Source organism: Gymnogyps californianus, chromosome 8 (genome assembly GCF_018139145.2).
Source record: "Gymnogyps californianus isolate 813 chromosome 8, ASM1813914v2, whole genome shotgun sequence".
NCBI classification, from domain to species: domain Eukaryota; kingdom Metazoa; phylum Chordata; class Aves; order Accipitriformes; family Cathartidae; genus Gymnogyps; species Gymnogyps californianus.
The window spans coordinates 23,027,081-23,051,621 of NC_059478.1; the positions used below are offsets into that span (position 1 = coordinate 23,027,081).

Consider the following 24,541-nt stretch of genomic DNA (forward strand, 5'->3'; position numbering starts at 1 on the left):
CTTTGAAACAAAAGTTTGCTTTTCTTATACTTAGAAATTAACTTCTGTTGAAGTCTGGACAGCTGTTTCTTTTTGACCTTCACTGACTATATTTTCTATAATGAGAAGATGTCAAAAAGAGCCCAAGGGTTTGAATCAGTAACAAATCAGAATATAGAAGGTCTTTTTTTTTTTTTTTCTCTGATGCCTTTTTTGTGCCTTAGGTTCTGTCAGTGAAGACTTGCATCAACTGGATTTCAGTTAAATTTTCAATAGAATTTTAACAGTTTTATATTCGAGTGAACAGTAAAACAATGAAAATAAAGTAAAACATGATGCTCTGACCCCTGCTTTGCAGGAAGAGACATGAAGAATGTTTCCCCCAAGGAGTTCACAAGTCTGGTGCAATATAGGTTATAGCTGGGCAATACAGATAGATGGAAACAGTAAGATGGTTGAATTATTTCCTGTGCATCAGTTACAAAATATTTTTATTGTCATCATGGAAGATTAGAGTTCCAAGTTAAAAGAAGTAACTGTGCTTCTTACGCTTACAAAGCATAAGGGAGAGCCTGAGAGTAAGGCTTTACATTACAGCTAACCTGATCCAACGGCTATCTGTCACCAAAATACATAGTTGTGACCCCTGCTTTCCACTGGCACCTGTACTCATTTGACCATTATAGTAAGCCTGTTCAGGGAGCTAAACCAGCAGAAAAATAATGGCTCCTTTGTAGGGGTTTGTATTTTCTAAATCAGCTTGTTGTGAGATGGGATTGAATACTAAAGGAAATGTATGGGAAAAATCAGGATGATGCACCTGAGAGTTACAGGGGGGGGTGGGATTGCTCCTTTTTGTAGATTAAATCACTTAACAGTAAAATGAAACTTCACCTGGGAAGTCTTGTTGCAAAATTAAAGAGAGAACGATTGCAGGCTCGCCAGAGTGAATCAACACTGTTGATAAGGAGTGAGATGATAGATGGGTGTGGCTTTGTTTGTTGTGTTAGAAAGATACAGGGAAAGTGGTGCCTTGGACAAAGCAATAAACTAAGGAAATGCTCTTTGGAGAAGTATCTAAATGGATGTAAGTGGAGCAGGTGTAGAGAAAAGAGCATTGCAGTAATTAGGATGCAAAATGACGAGATCCTCATGAGAGTTACCCACTTGGGGTAACAGTGGAAACCTTTCTAAATCAAGCCAACTGCTGAAAGAGGGTTCAATCACTAAAAAAGGTATTTGCCATTGGGTCTTCGTAACCTTCATTGTCAGTGAATATGTAACCTTCAACATAGGCTCCTGGACTGGCACAACATACTTTTAATTATGATTCTGTTAACTCACACATGGATTTACAGTTTTATTTCCTTAGTGGCTGTTTAAATACACAGACATTGTAGAGTTACTCTTTCTCACCACTAAGAGTGAATAAAAAAATGCGTTCAATGTTTTCCTCAACTGAGCAAGGATAATCCAAACTGTATGCATGCAGAACTCCAGAAAGGAAGTAGTGCCTATGCTAGCTGGTGCATGATTTAAGAGGGGGATTTTCAGTCAAAATAAGCAGGTGTTTTAAATGTTAGGAGATGGTCAGAGTTGTTAATTTTGATCAAATACTTATAGAGTAGTGATATTTTAATAAAATTATTTCAGTGATTGCAGAAAAAAAACCCCTCTACTCTGATAATAGGCTAGAGATGATGCAAATCTGATGACTCTTGATTTCACCACTGTCTTGACTCAGAGTTGTAGAAGAATCCCACAAAACTGAGCGAATGGTCGATAAAAGAGAAGCAGAAACTCATTTTCAGAAATGTGAAGTAATGCCTGAGAATAAAATAACTTTATGCACAAAAAACCAACCCTGACTTTAAATCAGCTATTACTGCTCAGGAGAGTGTTCTGATAGACATTTCTGTAAAAACATCAACTTGGTTTTCACTAGCTGTCAGAAAAAGAAAATAGTGTTGAGTATTATTAGAAAGGGGTCATAACATAAAACATGACTATTCTGTGGTAAAGATCCATGACATACATAGGCCATGCTTTGAATATGATTATCCTGCACTGATCTGTCTGCTAGACTTAGTACAGAAGAAGGCAACAAGAATAATCAAAGGTTTGGGATAGCTTCTCTATGCGGAACACCAAGGAGATAAGCCAAATAAAATATCCATTAATTCTGGGAGTGTACAGCCAAGGTATGTCCTCAGGTCTGTCATGCCATACATGGTCACTGTATTTCAGTACTTTCTTTGTTTCTAGATACAGTGAAACTAATTTTTAAAGGTACAGGGGTTTTACTTGTCTTTTGTCTCCTGTTATCAAGAAAGGAATGTGTTTAATTGCTTATTGCCCTAGGAGAAATAATATATCATTGAGTTATGAGGGCTTTGTATGTTCAAGATACAGCGAAGGCTGCTTGGGGGCTGTATTCTTACTGTATTTATTTTTCTTCTTTTACAGCTACAGCATTTTGCTGTAGGTAATACAGTTGTTCAGAGCTGAATAATTTCATATTTTTACACAGAAATTTTAGGTGTTCTCTAAGAGAACTGACAATCAGTTGCTTTTTGATAATTTTTTAAAAAAGATTAAGCAGTTTTATGGATGGCATGTAAATTACATTTGTCAAGTTAATCCTTACTTAATACTTGATGTCAGCTCTTCAGAGGTACTAAGTAAGGAATAAGCATAGCACTTGGTTTGACATAGCACTGTTAAATTCCTTAGAATAGTTTGAAAAAACTGTGCCTTAGAAAGGGTCAGTAAGGCTTTTTTAGGACATCACTGGCAAACTGTAAGTGATTTATTATTCAAAAAAGCTATGTAGAGTCTTCTGCTTGATATCTTTACTTTGCAAATGCAAGTGTGCATATGACTGTCAAAGTGAATGAATGTGATTTCTAACTTTGTAACTGCTTTTATTGATTATTTTCAAATTTGTACTGTAAAGATTCCAAACTGTATCTATGGCAAACTCAGAAAACTACTGGTCAAATTGTTTTTGGTCTTGTAAGAAATAAGCATTTGGAGTAATCAGATCTCTATAACTGAATGTTTCAGAGGGATAAAAATCAGGAAAAAATCCATTTTACGTTATATTTGTGTAAGTCAATATGTAAGTCCATAGTAAATAACTTAGCCGTTTAGACTAAACTTTATCTCATGTCTTCAAATTAGAAGTTTTTCAATGTGTTGTCACTTGATACAGTGTGTGGGCACTCTGGTGTGCATTTCAGAGGCAAAGCCCATGCCAGTGGAGAGCGAGAACTTAACTGCAAGTGCAGATTTTGTACTGCTGTGATGAGTTAGCCATTTAGAAAACTGTCTGAACTCTGGCAATCTGCTCATGTTTGCTTAGGATAGGTATGGAAACTATATAATTCATACTCTGTGACCCAGGTTCTGGCAGCTCCTTCCTGTTGCCTGAATCTGTGATAAAATACGCTGAATGTAGATGGTAGTGCTCTTTTCCTTTGTTCTTGTGGTTTGACAAATTCTCTAGTGGCTGAACCTGGAACTTGAATAGCCTTTTAATGCTGCTTCAGTCCTTTTACCTGCTGTTACAGGGTAATTGTGAGGAATAGTAGGATGAGCATCTCCTTTTTATTTTTGAAAATAAATACTATTAAGAATTTTAGATACCGTAGCCAGACATATTTTTATATAAAAAGTTAAATGCTCTAATTGTTATTTTATTAAAATGTGGTCATAGTTTGCACTGTATTATTGAATTAATAACTGATGAAGTATAAAATCAGTGAAATATTACTGTAGTCATGAGTCCTATCATCTTGAGACAAAGGGTGACAGTCAAAACTGTCAGAAATTACTTCAGTTTCAGAAAATTAAAATGAGAAAAGGCAAGATGCTATTTAAAACCTTAAAGTCTCATATGTTCTGTTAGGGTAGGTAAAACTGCAAACATACTTAGGTTACTAGTACTGAGTGTATCCATTTGAAACATCTGTGACATTGTAGTTGAAAAGGCATACTTTGTTTATGCAGTAGCTTTCCATCATTGATAATACCATGGATATTTTTTTTTTTTTCCTGGAAAAATGTATATAGGCAAAGTCATAAAAAGTTCAGCAGAAGGGGGAGCTCTGAGTAAAACACAAATTTTATTCTGCCAATAAAAAAAATACAAATGAAAGCAGTAAGGAGCAAGAGTTAAAACTGAAGTTGCTGTGAGAGCTGCATTGGATATCTAACCTTATGGCCTTTCCTTTTTGCCAGGTTATGGGTCTTTATACCCATTTGTAAAAATGAAAAATTAGAATTCTCTTTTACAAACACATCAGTGGGATAGCTTGAATGCTAAAAATTTATGGGAGCTCAAGAGAAGACAGGGAAAATTCATGGAAGAGAAATCCACTGAAGTTTAGTAAATAGACAGAAATCACATATGACTTAAGAGGACCCTGAGCTAAAAATAGTTGGAAGCTGGAAAGGTATTGTATACAGCAGCTCTTCCCTAGCCATCTGCTTATGGCTGCCGTTGGAGACAAAGTACTGACTGGATAGACCTTTGGTCTGACTCAATGTGAGAAGAGAGGTTTGAAGTTAATAAAGTTTAAAATAATTGATTTGCTTTTAAAGTTAATGAAGAAGAAGTTTTGAAAATGGACAGTCAATTAACATACAAAAGGAGTTGAGTGTATATGTGCATAAGTGACATATATTCATGTGCTTAGGTGGTAATAGGTAAGTCCTTTTTGCTCTGTAAATGTAGTGCAACGTCTCAGTATCTGGAGCATGTAACATATTTAGAAAGTGCTTGATAAAGTATTCGGCAAGCGGGAAGAGATAATAGAATTGGAATGAATTTTTCCCTTTGTAGGCAGTCTTTCATTTTATGCTTGAACAGTGAGCATAGTTTTGAAAGTAAATTGTCTTATGTAGGTGCAGGAAATCATAAACTGAGTATTGCAAAACAGAACAACCCTGAAGAACAGTAATAATCAAAGCAGAATACCTGGGTATTCCTTATATCACAAAGTTGAGTAAAGGAAGCAAAAAGAAAAGCATCCAGAGGGTAAACTGTAATTGTATTTCAGCAATGTGTTGACAGGTTAATGGTGGGTTTGGAGTAACAGCGTAAAATCTCAGAATCCTTTGAAATGCATTTTAAATCTATAAAGTACATATATTCAACAAGTTAATAAGATACCTGGAGAAGAAACAGCTGATGCGTAGTTGTACTGTGTGAAAAGTTTTACTCTTCTGGCTGAATCTGTCAAGATAATTAACTTGTGACTTTGAAAGATTAAGAAAGTGTGAATCAGACTGGTCTGAGTTTTTACTGTGCCAAGGGCTGTAGAAACTGCAAAACTGATGAGCAAGCCTGCATCTAGATGAAAAATGTAAGTGGAGCAAGCCTAAAGATTATTTATCAGTCGTCACAAGAAAAGCAAAGACCTGTAGTTATGGTAGGAAAAAAAAAAATACTCCTCTTCTGGGCTTTTTACAGGGTCATAATGGCATTTTAAGCTGAAGTGTTCAACCGAAAAAAATGTTCATATTGAGAAAGTAAGCAGTAACTAAAAGGCTGAGATTTTAAATGTAAATGCAGGCCAAACAGAACTGGCTTTGTATTTCCAGTTAGTACTGTAAGCATAGGCAAGGCAGACACAGAAAACCCAGGAAATTAAATGCAGCGTATTGTTTATCAGTGAGTGTACTGGCCTACAAAGACTTTTTGAGCAGAGCAAGAGAAGAAAGCAAAATAGCAATCAAGCAAAACAAAATTACACATGATGCAATCATAGTCCTATTTAAATTATATATATTAGAATAAAAAAGGAAAATAGACTACCATCGTACTGTTAAATCAAGGATATTCTGGCCAGCTATCATATCTGGAAGTAGTTGGATGTAGACAGAAGCAGCTAGAAAAAGTAATGTACTAGTTGAACTGGGACCACTCTTACAATAAAGTTTGTTTTTTTTAAAATCAAGGCCTTTCTTACCAATAGATATGCTTTAATTAAAAGGAAAAGGTATGTGATAATTTTCATATTGAAAGTTTTGTTTTCTGTGCCTGGAGACAGGACAACAATCAAGCAGAAAGTGGCTGGTCACTGTTACTTTAAGAGCTTTTAAAAATGCAGTTGCTAATGCACTTAAAACACCTTCAGTGCTTGCCAGTTGAAACTTCAGGAATCCAAGTAGACTGAAATATGCATAATGGTCTTCTTACTCAGAACACTTAAATACAGACTGAACAAAGAGTGTGAACATCAGACTATAGAGGGGTATGAAACCTCGCTGCTTAACAAGCTCAGTGTCAGTTGCAAAGCAGAATTTGGAAAGAAACTAAGAATAAATTGTAAGACATTGTTTTTAAGTGCTGATATCTGCAGTTCTGTCAGGATGCCCAAGCACTGGGAGAAAATTTCTCTCTGCCTTCAAGTACTCCTGGGGAGACAGGCTCATTCTTGGTGTAGATGATGCTGACATCCAGCTTCACAGAGCAGGAATGTGCTCAAAACTGCTTTGAAAGACTATCTGCAATGGCAAAGCTATCATGTATGGCTAAATGTAGCTAGCAGTTGTGCTGTGTATTAGACCGAACAGCAAAAAGAGACAATGAAAATAAAAAATATCCTGTATGGAAGGCTGGAACGAAAAGTAGGGATGGGTCTTTTTGCCACAAATCACTATTTTGAGAACTGCAACAATGTTGAGGTTTTAGCATAGAGGTATGTCAGTGAAACATTTCAACAGCTGTAGTATCTCAGACTGTTTCTGCAGAAAATAGATGTTTCTTTGCTGGCTGTGCGCCAGAGACTTCACTCCATATAACAAAGTCAGCTGCGCTATACAATTTTATTAATATATCAAAGTCAGTCATAACACAGCCACATGAGCATTTAAAAGAGCTGGGGGTCTTAAAAATAACTGCCAATCAAAAAGCAACATAAGGCAAGTCATTTATGGTTGGACTCGATGATCTTAAGGGTCTTTTCCAACCTAAATGATTCTGTGATTCTATGGTAGCAGGCTACTACAGTATTTAAATTAAAGGTTAAAGCATAGTTTGTTTTATAAGCTAGTCTGTTACTTTCCAGAGCCCCTAGCACGTGAGAACACATGAGTTTGGTTACATGGTGCGTGGTGCTACAACTATACCTGCAGTATCAGCTCATGTGGCAAGGAATGCCTGTAATTCTGGGAGCATGAAAATGCATCTGGTCAGAAGACACAGCAGGGCCACAGCATCACTGTGACAAGCTTCGTGATTTTTGTTCATAGATGCCAGGATAGTTCTGGATTCCCTCCCCATCCCTAGTCTGTCCAGAATGTGTTTTAAGCATTTAGAGCCGTAATTTAGATCAGCCCTTTAGCTTAGACAAGAAAGTGTCCCTCTATTTGTTTACCATTATCATTGAGTAACATTTGAACCCCTTGGCCAGCTTAGCAACCCCACTAAATTTAGCTGGGAGTGAAGATCTCAGAAGTGTAAAGAGTTTGCACCTTTCATGAAAGTTGGAGTCCCCTTTTTAAGGAGGATTGCAGTTTGATCCCAGCACTTACCTGCTATACATGGTTTGCTAGCAATCTAGTCAGTGCATGTATAGATTGGAATTGGCCACACTGTCCTTGAGTTTTGGAGATGGCCAGAGGGAGGACCATGAAGTTTTGCAGAATGTTGGAGGTGAGGTGGGATGTCTGGCAGAACTGGGTTGTATTTAGGACTACAAAGAGCCAGCCCATAGGATAGCAGTTTTGCTGGTCTGCTTGTAGAATAACTTGCTTATCTCCTAGATGGAGTCAAAAGTATTATCAGATGGAAAATAAGTGGTTAAAACATTTTTCATGAATGGAGATAACTGGAAAAACATACTTCCTTCTAGCTTTTTTTTTTGCCTTTGGGGACAGAGGGGGTATTTTAAATTTTGATGAAAAATTGAGAACAGAAACATTTTAATTCTGATACAACACTCAAAATATTTTACAGGAACTGTTGCATGCCTCATGCTCCCGTTTTCCAAACTCTCTGGTTTGTACTTGCCTTAGTACCCATGCAACAGCACTTCTAAGCACAACCTATGCAGAATACCTGGTTGTGTGTATGTAGTACTGCTCTATCTTGTACATCAGTGTTAGTCATTATGATAGCCTTCTGAGGCTTATGTAGCTGATGCTGTAATTTTGCATATAAAAAAGTGTATTAATTGATGTATTTCAAATGCATGCCCTTGACTGAAAATCATCTGGGATAAAAATATATTCTATATAGTATTTCATACAATATGCACATTACAGTGTACTTCATAGGGTAGCATGTTTGCAAACACTGTTCCAAAAGTAAATCAGACAGCGTAGATATTTCCAGTGTAGTATTCTTCAAAAATGAACAGACTGGTTTATCTTGGGGCTTTTAAGAAAGTAAAGAAGCACAGTTTTTCTTCATCAACTTCCTTTTCATCTGTAAGCTGTTAGCAGGGTTAAGTACTTGATGACCCCTTACAATTGCAGCCCACCTGTAGGAAAAAAGAAATGTCTTTTTATGCTTGATATTTTCTGCATATTGCAATAATAACTGTATTAGGAAGTAAATCGTATTTTTCCTACTTACTGGTATAAAACTCTGTTCTAGCTGTGGTTAAGAGATTAAATACCATTGGAGTCTATTCTGCTAGAATAACATTTTGAGAAATGGTTACTGTAATCAAGTTAGAGTAATTAATTTTAGAATGAGCTTTTCAAGAACCTCTGTAATTTAATGTATCTCAAAGATGTTAGTTACATGTTTTGGTAATCCTGCACAGGAGATGTTCTTTGTATAACAGCAAAGCTATTTAGCAGCTGAATGGTTTCACATGAAAAAAGTGTATTATAATTTAGAGTGGGACTTTCACCTAGGATGATATAGTGGATTGGGTAGGTGGTGTGAGAATGATATAGTGTGATGGTCAATAAGTGAGGTTAAGCATGATTTTTAGAAGTGGGACATGGAAGCTATTTGCGTAGTCTGTTTTTAGTTTTCTTGATAAGTTAATTGTATCAGACAACAGTTACTGTATTGACTGATTAGTAAGTTCAGTAAGAATGTTTAGTTAAGGCTACGGTCTTTATTCATGCTAAATGCAATTTGTATTAAATGGTGTCACAGTAATTGATTCTTTCTTGCATTTTTCTAATAAGTTAAGATGAAGCAGTACTAGGTGGTGTGTTGAAGTGTGGAATGTAGTTTATTGTTCCTAGGGCTGTGGTACCACCTTACAAAGTTCACGTCTTCACCTTTGGTTCTGGCCACATGATCCCACTCTTGTGCTGCAGGACATTGTCCTTTAGTATGACCCACAGGAAAAATTGATCCATCTGGACCCATCTGAAAAGAAAAAAAGAAAAGGTGATATTTTCATCTCAGACCTGTTTGTAGATTCATTACATAGTATACTTCCACAAGTATTTGTGTTGACAGAGTTTTCACAAGTATTTGTGACAGATAATTGGGATGGGTGCTGTGGTGATGTGTATAGATTAGTTGTGACTAGGTAAGATCCCAGATTCTGTCTGTCTGCTTTTTCCAATTATTCCCAGTTCCAGTTTCCCTCTTTCACAGTTACGATCTTTCTGTCTTCTAGCAGTTCTTCAGGATTTCCAGTCTGTCTCTTTCTCCAGTCAGCATCCACTCATTTTGCTAATGTAGCTGCTCTCCTTACCTATCCGTTCATGTTTAGCATTCCCCTTAGCCTGCCTTCATCACAGCTCCACCAGGATTTTTGTTCTCAGGCAAATGCTTCTCTATGCCAAATTCTAATTTCTTACTCCAAAACATGGAGGTAGAAAAACTTCTTGAAGAAGAAATCAGATGTGTCTTAAGCAGTGAGAAGGTTTAAAAAAAAAATCCATATTTGTGCACAGAAATGACTAATTATTTTGACTGAGAATTGAGGGGAGAAGCAGCAGAGTGGGAATATCAGTCTGAGGCAGATGCTTCAATGTATTATTTCAGCGCAAACTCTAATTTGGCCAAGATATAAGAAACTGAAAGCAGTTTAGGGTTTGTCTGTAAGGAGAAGAAATTTGGTAGAGTGGTTACTTTTCTGGAGTTCTACTGTACATTTACATTTGTATAATTCATATTTAGTTTTATATGAAATAACTTTGCAGCCTTATCTTGGAATGTTTGGCTGGAAGAGGGGTGATGCCTCTATCATACCCATCCTCCCAATAAATTTCCTCATGTAGGTAGCCCAGAAGAGTGAAAAATATCAGTGCAGTCAGCTGTTTTGATAACCCACTGCTGACTGGAAGGGATACAAAGGAACAGATGTGCATTGCTAGTCACTGTCATATAACTTGCTGGTTTGACCTTTTTCTTTATTTTGTGGTTTTAGAGAAAGAGGAGTCAATGTAAGACAATGATGGAGAGGAGGAGGTTAAGCTTTTGTTTGTTTTCACATATCCTATTATTTAAGTAGCAGATTCAGCTTACTTGTCCATTATTTTTCTTTCCTAAAGATTTTTTTTTTCCTCTTACGTAAGAATAGGTTTGTCTGGCCTGGTGAACCCATCTATTTTAAGGAAGAAAATGAGCATATTGAACTATCCATTCCGGTTCTTTGCCAGTTTTAGTTTTTGGTAAAGCGTGTCCCTTGCTAGTTTGCTAGCTTTTAAAACCTGTTGATAATTTTTTCCTCCTATTCTAAATTTTTCTTTTTTCTTTATTTTCTTTATTTCATCTTGCTATCCTTATATATAAGATAAAGTAAATATAAGTAGTCCCATTCTGACAAACTGTATTTTGACCATATGTAATATAATCTTACTGTGTTAGAGATGGCTGAAATCTCGGAGTAATTCCAGACCATGGAGCCTCGTAACATTTATTTATTTTTACTTTTATTGTGTTCAAACTTTCATTATAGCTTTAAGCTGCTTATTGTTATATATTATTTCAAGTAAGGTCTTTGTAATGTCTTTTGGTGGAGGTTATTTCTATCATTTGAAAGTATTGCTTATTCTGATGTAATGTAAAATCAGAAAAATACAGTGCCTTCTCCAGAAAACTAATTTCTTGCTAATGTAGTTATGCTAAGCTCAGTATGTGTGGGAAGAGATGCTGGCATACTCTAAATGTGATAGACTAGTGAATATAATTTGTTAAATGGAATTCATCCCTAATTTAGTAATACCACTTCGCTAGGAAGTGATATGCTTTATATATGGAGATAAACCAAAGTCCTGATAATCTGATGTCTGTGCAGGTTCTCTTCTGTTCAAAGATGCTAATTTTTTTGTCTTGGGCAAATACATCCGTAAGGGATTAGATTCTGTTTACATAAATAGCTTCTGCAGTCTTCATTTTATATAATAAACTTTCCATTTTAAAAAATGTACTGTTTTAAATAACATACTACTGCTCTGCAGAGAATTTAAGAATTGCTATTTTATACCACAGAGATACGCCAGCTTTATTTATTAGTTTAAGTCATCTATGAATATTCATTTCTTTTGAGATACACACTTAAGTAGTACTATGCAATGCTTAAAATTTATAAAGTCGAATTGTTTTTTTCTGTGTCACTGAAATAATGTGGTCTGGACTGTATAGCTGATAAGAGGAAAGATAATGGTGTAATAGTCAGGATGTCTCTAGGTAATCAGAACACAAAAGCTTATTCAAGATACCTTTGGTGTAATTCTCTGTGGAAAATGCAAGACCAGAAGATGTAATTTTGTGCCCCCCCACCCCCCAAGGGCCATAGCATGAAGCATATACGGGGTCCTGCTAATGATTAAAGATTGAGTGTATGCATGCTTAGTGTATGGATGCAGTAATTGGTTAAAAATTTATGACATGCTCATAATAGAAGGTAATGACAAACAGGAGATTCATGATAAATGTTAGGCTTTTTCTTTGTTAAACCACTTTAATGTAGAAGACTGAGTTACAGATACAGGGTCAGGTCAGACTCAGGTTTTGTCAACTCTGAGTCTTGGGAGAAGTGGAATTTAGAAACAGGCTTGAGAAAAGCCAATTTTGGCCATCAGTTTCGTATCTGCACTGAGATAGACCAGTAGCAAGTTCCTAGTGAACTGCTTTTTCCTAAAATGTAAATAGTGGCCAGTGGCTGAAAGTGATTTCTGAGAGATTCTGAAAGAAACAGACAATGATTATAGGTTTAGAAATACAGCAGACTTTGCTATATTTTATGTAAAAGTCACAGTTATTTTAATAGAGTTGTATTAAGTGCATTGTAATAGTCTAGGAAGTCTAGGAAATCATTAGGTCAATGGAAGTAGGATTTCAAAATTAAAGTAGTAGTTTGGGATGAGATATAGAGTAATTGAGTGTACATTGTCTCAAACTAGCTAAATTATGCACAGTCTTATACTCTCAAATCAGGCCATATTGTTGTCATTGATACACATTTGTTTCGATTTGTTTTCTTTCCCAGAAAATGTTCTGCTTTTTGGTATTAGAAAGATGTGTGTAAAAGTGATGTTTCTTCTGAAGTGTTACAATTTGAAAAAGATGATGTAAAATCTGACACAGATTTTTAAAAGAATAAAATACAATGTTTTAAAAAAGGAATATATGTTAAGGACTCCCAAGTTCTGATGACAGAAATAAGTATCAAAGAGTCTTATGACTGAAATAAAACATTGTGCAATATTCCTTTCAGCCAGAGGCAGGCAAGGTCCCACAGATCTAGAGCAGAATGAAAATGAAACAGGAGAGGGCAATTATCTGTGTGTCACATTTGCTCTTGTAAATGATAACTACACCAATAACAGATGCTGTTTCTGAAGTCATTTTGGGATTTACTGTGGTATGGGACTAGAGAGTGCTACTGCTATCGGGTATCCACAGTTGCAATATCTGAACACTGGAAAAAGTTTTAATCGTTATCACCATGCAGTATTATCATTGAGCATGAATGGAAACTGATTGTTAGATGAGACTCAGAAGAGCAGGAAGAGAACAGATTATTTCTCTTCAATAAGATGATGATTCATTATACTCTAGATGAGATGAACAAACTATTCTGTTTTCTAGGGTTCAGTTGTTGTGAAAGGCTGCAGCTATTGTCCATTTTCGTAAAATAGTGACATCAAATAACTATTGGAGACTTTTTCCTGTTGCAAGAGTCTGTTCGCCCCTCCCACCCAAATACACAATTTTTTTTTGTTTAATGTTGTATGTAATGTTAATATATCCATTCTAAGTACCATATATATAAAAAGCACCACCACACAATTATAGTAGAGGATTTCGTTGCTTTGCTGCTTTCAGGTCCTGTATGCTGATACACCCAGTATATTCATATATTGACCTCTTTTCTTTACTATTTCTTTCCTAGCTTAGGGCCACATTGAACATACTTTTAACTATGTACATGTTTCTTAATTCTTGGCGTTCCTTTAAACATTGGCTTGTACTTCATTCCCAGATAGCCAGTACTGGCCTAACCCAGTGAAGAAATCGGTTATTCTGCATATTTAGGAAGGAGTTTCCTCATTCTGCTGTCTTTAACTGTTGGTTTCCATCTCTGTGTAAATTTGTTTCCTCTGTTGCTAGAAGTTTTCACACACACAGTTCAATGTTCACTAGCTTTGCTAAATAGGCTTCTGGTTAAGTTAAATAAAAATTCTAGCATAATTATATGACTATGGTGTATATCAGTAGAGTCCACCTAAAGCTATGTAACACTTTAAGGGTTCTCAAATGCTAAAATGCATACTCTGAAACTCCATCCTATGCTGTCATCAAATTCTTGATTGTATGTAAGATATATGGACAACTTCTGTAAGCAGTCAAACTTCAGTCTCACTCTGAAGAAGTTCCGTATTGATTAATGTATGATCATTCCCTATAAGGTTTCAGCATCAACACTCACTCGCTGACTTCTTACGCAGGTCCTTCCCCACAAGAGACAAATTCAGAGTCCCTTTCTTTCTTCAAAGCTTTGTCGCTGTCTGCATTACATTCTACTTTCACCTGTAACTTCTTCATTTTTAGTGGGCTTTGCAAACCAGACCCGTACTCTCCCCAAAGGCAACTAGGCACAGCAGGGGTTGTGTCTTTCCTGCTGTAAGTAAAACAGGGGTTTTGGGGGGAAAGAAAATTAGGGGAGATAAAGTGTACAAATCTGAGGAAAGACTGACATTACTATTTCAGCCATTCTGTACTTATGGACTGGTAAAGTAATTAAAAATTTTGAGATTAGGCCTCCTTCTGATTTCCTCACTGTTGGTTTTTTTTTTTTCAGGCTTTTTTCTGTGTTTTGTATTTTACCAAAGTTACTGAGCTATGGGTTTTTTGGGGGGGTATGTTATTTGGTTTTTGCAAAAATCTGTCAAAATCTCTCTTTACTTTTGGTATCTGCATATGTGTCTTTCCTGTCAGTTAAAGGGATCTATAGGAAAGGCAACAATATAGGTTTAAGTAACTGAGAGTGTACCAGAATATTAAAAACAGAAGAAACTTCATAGCAAGGGGGACGGGGGAACACAGGCTGAAGTCACTTGATATTGGAGCTCTTTATGGAGTTCATCTCTCACTGTTTCTGGTTCCGTTCCTGGTACCGCTAAGTAGCAACTGTTCCTTTTTGCTCATTCCTTTCAGTCATTTACCTCTTGCATTTTCAAGTGTTTTTCCTTGCCTTCTTGTTTTTCCATTTTTTATTTGTCTTTTATTATGACAGTTCTCTGCTGTTTGTTAAATTGCAAAAATCCACTGAATAATTGAAATCTAATTTGATTTAGTTATCCATATAATAGAATTTATGATACTTCATGTAACATCATTATAGAAATGTCTTTCATTATTGAATTTTACTGTAACTAGACATAATTAATCTCTTCTCTTATTTGGCTCAGTTTATATTTTGAATTGTCAACTTAATGGGGAATTTGTTTTCTGCTCTTACCAGTATGAAATCATAAGCAGGTTGAAAGTAAAGAAGACAACTTCCAAAGGCTTTGGACATAAATAATCTAAATATAATAACTGTGTAGAAAGAAAGATGTGGAGAGACCTGTCAGCTTGTGTTCTGCATCATGAAGTTTCTGAATTGTCAATATGAAAATAAGTTTACTTTTATGAAGTCAACAGAATATGAGGCAAGATTCAGTAATCACTATTCTGTAGTGATTTATGGTGCCTCCATAGCACTAGATGTTCTTAAATTAAATGCTATTCCTGGTATGTTTTTTCAAGTAATAGCTGTTGGGCATTGGTACTGATGCCCAAACTCTGGAGACAACCGAAAGCATTGTGTGGCTTTTGGATCCATAGATTTATTTCTGTCTTTCAATGTCCAAATTGGTTCACTTCCACTATAAACAAGGTAGTATACATTGTTTTCCTTCGGTGAAGAATAGGTTTAATGTGAACTCTGGAAAGCATTTCACTCCTGTTGTGTAGATGAAGGTTATTCGGGGATTTGGAACCAATGTAAGTTTTGAGTTCTGCTCAGTTGATAAAAATTAAATAGCAGAAATAATTGTTTTTTCACTGTGTATCTAATTATAAAATACATTTGACAATGCATTTTATACTCAGTTGTAGTAATATCTTTCACTACTGGTTTTCTTGTGTCTCTTCAAATATCTTCTGAGGTTTGAACACCCTAACACATGACTCGCTGTTGTGAATTCATTTGCTTGCACATCTTTAGTGTGATACAGTGAATCACTTACAAATAACCAAGAAAGATATTTTACATTTGAAACCTGAATTAGCATTTCACATTCTTAATTACTTTATAACATACTGTTTTTTATGTAGGACACTTGTAAAATTGATAATTACTTCCTAAAAAAGCTGTTACTTTTTATGTCCTGCTGCATTCTTCTTAATTTTTAATGGAATAATTTAAATGCTTTATTGATGCCTTTGTCTTTTTCTCAACAGTTTTCAAAATCTTGTTAATGTGATGGCAGAAACTAGTAAAAAGGCATTTGGATTACATCATGGATATCAGCAATGGTGATTGATATTATTTGAGTGGCACAGTAAGAGACTGCTGTATGAAATGTCAGAAGTTTATGTTTCTTCTAGTTTTGCAATGGTAAGTTTTTTACATCTTGTATTAAGTAAATAATAACTTTTTAACTTATGTAAGGTGTGTTTCTTTAGAAAGTAACATACCAGCAAATCAGTAAAGATTCCTGTCTTACATATTATTTCTAATGTCTGTCTAGTTCAGCAGTAATTACTCACCAAAGTGTACATTGGAATTTGGTTTAATTAATTTTACTGGTATCCATTTGAAATGTCAGTTACTGATCCTTAACGTGTGCTAGCCTTAATTAGAACAACCTAGGTGAAATGGAATATCTAAATGACCCTGTTTTTCATGTTTGAGTTCAACACCAAATGAGATCACTCTTCAGAAGGTATTGAGCTTGTGTGTAAAAGGGGAGAATATACAGGCAAGTTTATCCATGTGGAAAATAGGTACAAACAACCATTATAGACAACACAGTTACATGGGTTTTTTCTCTCTTCAACTCAACTACTGATGTTTTGCCCATTTGCTGTTTGTCATATTGTTTATATTTTCTCTTAAGACAGAGTTCGTTGGACATCTCACACTTTGTCCTGCATTGTTACTTTTAAATGGACAGAATGGAAGTTAGTACGATAGCAATTCTTTACCTGTATCTCCAGGAATACAAAGAGTGCACCTTTCCAGGCATTCATGTAAGGCAGTGGGAATAGCTAACAAGCAGGAGGGTTGTAGCAGCACAAATACAACTCAGTTTTGAGAACATTTGAAACCTCCACTTTGTAATTGTCTTTTCTTTGTTACACAAAATGATGTGCTGTCTTATACAGTTGTATCTAGAACTATACCAAGCAATACGTTTAAGATACATTACTTTCATTAAGAAATACTGCTTGCATTGTGAATACCTAAACAGACAATATAGTAATTACTGTTAATTGTCAAACAGAATTGTATTGCTTAAGAGGTATACTGGTCTTGTCCTGTTTGCTCTTTTCTGCTCTAGGACCATCTGACACCTAAATAGTAGATTTGTGAGAATTTATGCCCTTTTTTTTTTTTCCTCTCTCCTTTGCTGAAGATGAAAAACACCTATTGAAACAATTTTCCTCCATTTGTCATTTTCAAGCTTTCTAAATAACATGTAAAAGATTTGATTCAGTATTTAAAATTTTAAGTCTTCACATCATGTCAGTTGAACAGGTTTGTATAATCTGGAATTTGGGTAGATGGAAAAGGGAAGGTATGCCATTATGTACCAATGTGAATCTATTCATTATCATGGGTATTATGACAGGTTTGTGGTGATATGCAGTTTGACACATTGAATTTTTAAAGATGAAATGAATAGAAGGATAAGACTGAAATGATTTCTATTAAAAATGTTATTTTGAGATTGGGCAAGTTGAGTACTCCTACATTTCGCCCTGAAACCTGAAATACAGACACTCTCAAACTGGATGTTTTAAACTTAGCTTTGAGTCTGAATTTACTTAAATCCAATGTAGGTGATGATTCATCTCACCAACTGTATGAAAAGTTTAAAAATGGAGAAGGCTTGGGAAACAGCCTTCTAGCACCTCAGAGGAGATTACTGAGAAGATAGAGACAGACTTTTTGTTGACGTAAATGATGCAAAAATAGGGGAGGCCCCACCTGGGTATAAGGAAAAAATATTTTCACTATAAGGACAATTAAACACTGGAACAGGTTGCCCAGAGAAGTTGTGGAATATCTGTACTCGGAGGTTTTCAAGACCCAGCTGGACAATGTCCTGTGTAACTAAATCTGAATTTGGTCTTGATGTTCATTCAAGCAGGAGGTTGGACTAGATTGCCTCCTAAAGTCCTTTCCAACTTGAATGATTTTATGAGTCTGATTCAGGCATTTGGTTTTATTTCCTTTTTACTGTTAATGACTGTAACTATTTTTTACTGGTGTGATTTATTTATTTTTTTTAATCCCCTGTTAAATTAGAATTGCAATTTTATTTTGTTATTTATGAGCGATTTGTTTTTGTTTAAAGCAACAAGTGAGCAAGCAAATACGATTTTAATGGTTTTCTTCTTAGTATGTGAATCCATGTAACTGGAAACTGTGGGATTTTAAGAATGTGATTTGATACCTCTCATTTGACCAGACAAACTTAAATAATAATACCAATACATTATATCATATGTACAATACATAAAAATAGTGTATTTTAGTAACTGGAGCCTAACTGGAACATTCCAGCCTTACATAAGGCATAAATATGAACAACATTCACACACGAGTACTAAAGCCAGAACAACCGCAAATACCAAGTCAGCTACTTCGTAGCTTAGATGGAAAACTTTTCTAATGCCCTGAAGAAATACCACAGAAAGAAGTGGTATTAATACGTTGCATAGGCATATTCAGTTTTACATTAGGTACATTTCTGACAATACATTCTTCAGATTTGCTATGTCTGTAGGTGTTTTAAAATTATTTTTCCTGACTGTTTTGTTTACATTTTTTTTGAAGGTTTCCCAATGAGTGGATCATGATGAACATACTTTAGGGACTTGCCATAGTATGGCTGCTTCTCGATCTACTCGTGTTACAAGATCTACAGTGGGTTTAAATGGTTTGGATGAAAACTTTTGTGGTAGAACATTAAGAAACCGTAGTATTGCTCATCCAGAGGAAGTTTCACCCCATCCTCAAATACGATCAAGGTCACCAAAGAAGAGGCCAGAGTCTGTGCAAACTCAGAAGGGAAGTAACGGTGGAAGAACTACTGATTTGAAACAACAGAGTGCTCGGGAATCATGGGTGAGCCCTAGAAAGAGAGGGCTGTCTACTTCGGAAAAAGATAATGTTGATAAACAAACTGTGGAAAATTGTGAAAAAAAACAAGCAGAACCTGTTTCACCAGTTTTGAAAAGAATTAAGCGCTGTCTACGTTCAGAGGCACCCAACAGTTCAGAAGAAGACTTGCCTACTAAAACAGAGAAGGAATCATTGGAGCATAAAAGCTTAGTGTCGGACAATGATGCAGTCTCCACAGGGACTAAGCGAGCTTGTCGATGTCTTATATTGGATGATTGTGACAAAAGGGAAGTTAAAAAGGTGAATGTCTCTGCAGAAGGATTTAATAATTCTGCAATAGTTGACGAGATTGCAGGCTATCAGACTGTCAATGGAGTTGGTGAGAGAGACTCAAATTCTCTTAACTGTGATGACTGTCAGCTTGATGGGAACACTAAGCAGAACAGTGCTGGTTCCTGTATGCCCAAGGACAAAACAGTAGCAGAAAACGGAAACTCATTTGCCCATTCTTCATTGTTGCTTAATAGCAGCAAGGAGGACAGTGTTGTAGACCATTATGTGCCTTGCACAAACTCTCAAGAACAGGTAAAGTTAGAGGACCACAAAATAATAAATGACTGCTTGCCTGAGGAGCATGCTAATCAGGCATATGAGCCAGCTACAGGGTCCTTTTCTGAAATCCAGTCATCTTTGTTAAGGGATTCGGAGGAGGAGGTAGATGTTGTAGGAGATAGTAGTGCCTCTAAGGAACAGTGTGCTGAAAACACCAATAGCAAGCTGAATACTCATCATGACAGTGCATCAGTCTCAGGTGAACCTGAACCACATTCTTCAGTGCTGGACTGTGTTTCAGCTCAAATGACATCTATGTCAGAACTTCAAGAACACAGATATACATTGAGAACTTCACCACGAAGGGCTGCCCCTGCCAGAAGTAGCCCTACTAAAAATAACTCTCCTTGTAGAGAAAACGGACAGGTTGAGGAAAATAATCTTAGTCCCACTGAAAAGAATGTACCTGTAGGTATTAATAATATCAATGGATCTCCCAAAAAGTCTGAAGAAATTAAACAGAATGAAAAAGAGAGAAATTGTAGTACAGGAGATCATGGGAGTGATGGACTAAGAAAGCCACTTTCTGAGGCTAGGCTTGTTGCTGGATATGTACCATCTGCCAAAGAGAGTGCCAGCATCCACACTGCAGAGGATGATGAGGAAGAGCCTGATGTGTATTACTTTGAATCAGATCATGTGGCATTGAAACACAACAAAGAGTATGTGTAACTATGGTAACCATGAATTCTGCTTTTGTTTCTTACGAAGAATATATAAATTAATACGTATTTAAAGTACTTTCACACAAATTTAAGTGCTTTGTAATTTTCATACTCTTCAGTCTTCATTTTTCTTCCTTGTTTCTACCTCAAACAAAATTAAACTCTATTTAATATGCAGTATGGTACAGCAATGTGGTTTATACATTTCAAGCAATATGAATTCTTTAGCCAGAACGTGTGGGGTTTTTTTTTTAAAAAAACACATCTGTAGTCTCTTTTCTCTAAAAAACTAGCTGGAAACAAAACCAAAAGAATTATAACCCTTAATTAGAGTTCAGTTATTTATCAGCATATCCAATAGGCACAGTACATACAGCTTAAGAAATTATCATTCTGTTGTACATAGAATTTAAAGTTAGGTACCTATTTTCAGAGTATCATGGGAAAGACTTATCATTATTGTGTTAAGGAAGATAAATTGATCAAATGCAGCAATTTGAGAACTTCTTCCAGAGTAAATTACGTCTACATTGCTCTTTCTGTTCATTAAATGTAAATATATACATGTTCTAATTATTATTAGAAAAGAGTGCTAACTTGTTTTTATATTTATCATCTGAATGTCTGTAAGTAGAACTGTGGTAATCATACATTTGTGGTAACTGCGAAAGATTCTTGAAGCAAAGGGGCGATTTTCTCAGGGAAGGAAGTTTACATAGAGAAAATTTGTCTTCAAATGATAGATCGGGCCACAGTTTTTATTGCACAGTCTTTGTAACGCTGTTTTGACTTTTGTGTTTTGCTGTTTAGTAGATGTTCTACATCTTGTTGTGAGTACTGAAAGGCCAAATGCAGATGATCTTCAGTTTGCTTGCTATGAAGAGTTAAACCACTGCTAGTAGTTTCTGTAAATGATCACAGCACAATTATTATGAATATGGGACACAAGGCACAGATGATTGTTTAACCCAGCAGAAGTTTGACTGGGCTTTTTGGTATTAGAGTTGCATTATTTTTATAATGAAATTTTATTCAATATTGGATATGAATAAATTATTTTAATCAGAGAAAATTGTGAATTAGAGCATGGTTCAGACAAACTATGATTTCAAAATAACAATCAAATATCTGCAGCTTCAGCCATCAGCCCAAAGTGTATGGACACTTTTCCTGGTAGATAGAGAGAAGATGCTGTTTCCTAAATTGTAAATGGGAAAAATGGACTGTTGTCTTTTGACGTTTTTTGGATGTTTTTGTATCTGTATGTAGGGTGACTTTACTAGTTATGTTAGTAGAAAGATACATTAGTAATGTATCTCTCTTTTTTGGTATTTATTAGGAAAAGAATGATAAAGATCATATCAGATTTTTAGATGTAGCCTCAATTTTTACTTCTTTCAAATTAAACATGTCCAAAATGCTTAGTTTTTAAAAATCAAAATCTGCAATTGAATGTAAATGCTGTAAAAATAACAGTAATTTTTTCTGTTCTTACAATTAAACACAGATCTAAATTGTTTTTGAAAAATTTCAGGAACATGCCCTAGTGTTAGCTTTTGAATATATACAATTACTCTGAAGATACGGCTAGTTGTTGTTTAGATTGGCAGCCTGTTTGTGAGAGCTTGTTGAGGAGCTTTTGAAATTGCAACTAGGACTTGGTAGCTTGCTATTAACTTGCTGCCTGAATGCAGAATTCCAAAAGAAATTGCTGTTATTTTTATCCTGTCTTATATTTTACTCATTTTTGGTGGCAAAAAAAGTCAAAGCTAGAATTCTCTTGTAGATCAAGAAAGAATAATTTCTACTTTTCGGAAGGGAAGCATGCTGCTGAAGGTAGTGTTAGCTGCATTTTTTTTTTCCCCTTTAAAAAAAAGTTGATATAATTGGAAAATTATAGGCAGTCTTTTTTTGTTGTCGTTTGTATTTGCAAGAAAATAAATCTAGTATTCTGATGGTTCCTCGTGGTAATAGGATCCTTCTAAAGAACTTAAGTCTATATTTTGATATTTGAGTGCAATTGTCCTGTAGTTGGAACTTCATAGTTCAAGAGTTAATCAAATACACTGCACTACATCCTTTTTCAAATTTTAAAAATGCCAAAGGTCATTAGAGGACACTCCTAATTCATGTGTTACAGTTCTTGAATAGTGTCTTATTTATACCCTTGTTTAATCTCATTTGGTGCTTATTTTCTAAAAATGTTAAACTAAAAAAAAAGTTTGAGCAGAGATGTTTTACCTGATTGTTCAGATGCAAAGAATTCCAGGGTTCCCATGCTGTCAGGTAAAGGCTATTCGCTTTGCCTGTGATATTTCTGGCTAAGCAAAGTATGCTGGTCTTCTGCTTAGCAGATCTTCACATGGTACACAGCTTTGTTTTTCTGTCCTTCATCAGTTTGTGATTAAAGTTGTCTGTATGGATGATTTTTTCTCTGGTTTATATTTCTATTCTCTTTTTAAAAGCAAATTCAGAGAGACGTTAGCATCTTGGCTAGGTTGAGGAGGTAGATTTCTCCAAGAAGGCATTAACGTAATTCTTTGGATGTTCCACAGCGGGGGAAAAAAAAAAGCTGTATTCCTCTGTGTTGTATAAGCAATTTGATGTGTCTGTAAACTTACGTTATTTCTTGTTATATTACATAGCTTGATGACATACACATTCGTACAGCTGATTTTCACTCTCCAAGAAATTATTGTAACATTGATCAAATATGAATATACCAAAACCTTCAACAGCTGTTGATAAGACTTGCTGTAAGAAAAACAACTGAATGTATATCGTGGTATTTTTGTATGAATTCTGTTGCCTTTTGAATGTTGTCATGTTTAAACAACATTAGTATATTATTATTTCTGAGAAAACTGGATGATATAATAGGAAAAATAATCATCACAGAACGCAAATTATGGAATATTATTATTCAGAGAGAAGGCTGAAATGGTGGATGTTCCACAACCTCTTTAATAAAATAGATCTCTCCTACAAAGACAGATCCGAGATCTCTAAATAGAAATTTTATCGCAGCATAGACCTTCATGTAGATAATAACAGACTGATCTAGGGGGGTGTATAATTGTAAAATATTGTCAATGTTAATTTTTGTGTTATTACACACACAATTTGAATTTTTGTGTATTATGATTCCTCTCAGAAAAATATGGTTTGGTGCATATTTGAGAAATTTGCTTGCATGTTCTAGCTCAGAAGCCTTTGCATTTTCTCTTGAGATATTTTCATCAAAACTGAACTTGTTGATTTAAATCTTCTTACACTGCTTAATTTTATATGCTGTGCTTAGTGTTTTGCATATGTCTTTCCTCAGGAGTTTCTCATATCTCTTTGCTGTATCTTTTTATAGTTTAATTCTTTCTTATAGTGCAGTAGCTTTAATTTTCTATCTTATGCAATATTTTATTCTCAGTACATTTTCCCCTTTGCCCAGTGTTTTATTTAGTCCCCTTTTTTTATTCTTCCTCTCTACTTGCTCCCTTTGGAGATTTGCAATGTTTGGCAGGTATTAGGTGACGTGAGGGAAAGTTTTTGTTTAGCACTTACCTCTGAGTTCTAGATGAAAATGTAATTGAGGAATTGAGTTTTCATGTACATGTAATGCATTATACAGTGTATTTCTAGGATCCTGTAAACTGTGGTTAGCTTTATAGGAACCGCTTAAGCCTGTAGGTAAGCTGACTGAAATATAAGAATTATGCATGAGCACTTGCCTACAGCCATTCAGTTGCAAGAGTTAGGACCTTGGGTCTGTTCAGTAAATAGACATTTTCACATATCTTTGGTTTCATTTATTACTTTATAATATTTAAAATCATAATAGCTGTACTGACATTTAAACTAAAGACAGATTAAAATGAAATATTTTAATACATCTCTTAAAACCCAGTCTTGTGAATTCTTACCTACTATGGGTTGTATTGTTGCAGAGGCCTTGGAAAGACAGAGGACCATGTAGGATCATACAATCAGATTTAATATATAATTGATAATTCATAGTAAAACTGTTAATGTCTTTGGATGCACTTTTAATATATGAATGTGAGGACGAAAAGAAACATCTGTGGCATTTCCTGTGGTACAGGTTTTGTATTTTATTCAGTCACAAATGTTTCTGCCTAATGAATCAGATTAAAACAGTTCTCTATAAAAGTTCATCTTACTGCACTTGACTTGTTAGAATAGGGTCTGGTGCACCTTGCCATGCCAATTATTTGAGAACTGCCTTAAACAGAATCTTCTTAAAGTGTAACTCTAACGTAATGCTTTAGCAGTCTTTTTCACTAAGGTGAATTTCTAATTTTACCTGCACCATGTTTTTTCCTTAACTGGATGACAAATAGTATTAAAAATTAAACTATTTTTCATTAATGTATTTTAAGATAAAATCTGCATGTCTTATCTTCATGTACATTGGGTAAGAATAAAAATACTACATCAGTTTTGTAATTTAGCCCCATATATTCAGATAGATGTCTCGGAATTAAGGTCAAATTTATC

At 35.3% G+C, this 24,541-nt stretch overlaps 1 protein-coding gene across 2 annotated transcripts in view; it reads left to right on the plus strand.

The window, feature by feature from the left end:
* The window catches only part of ZZZ3 (zinc finger ZZ-type containing 3), a 63,601-nt gene that overhangs the window by 9,952 nt on the left and 29,108 nt on the right, over window positions 1-24,541 (plus strand). For both annotated transcript variants that reach the window (XM_050901185.1, XM_050901186.1), the window contains exons 2-3: window positions 15,860-16,016; window positions 18,465-20,026. In XM_050901185.1, coding sequence (XP_050757142.1) covers window positions 18,516-20,026 — 1,511 coding nt within the window. In that variant the 5' untranslated portion in view covers window positions 15,860-16,016; window positions 18,465-18,515. The remainder of the gene's footprint in view (window positions 1-15,859; window positions 16,017-18,464; window positions 20,027-24,541) is intronic.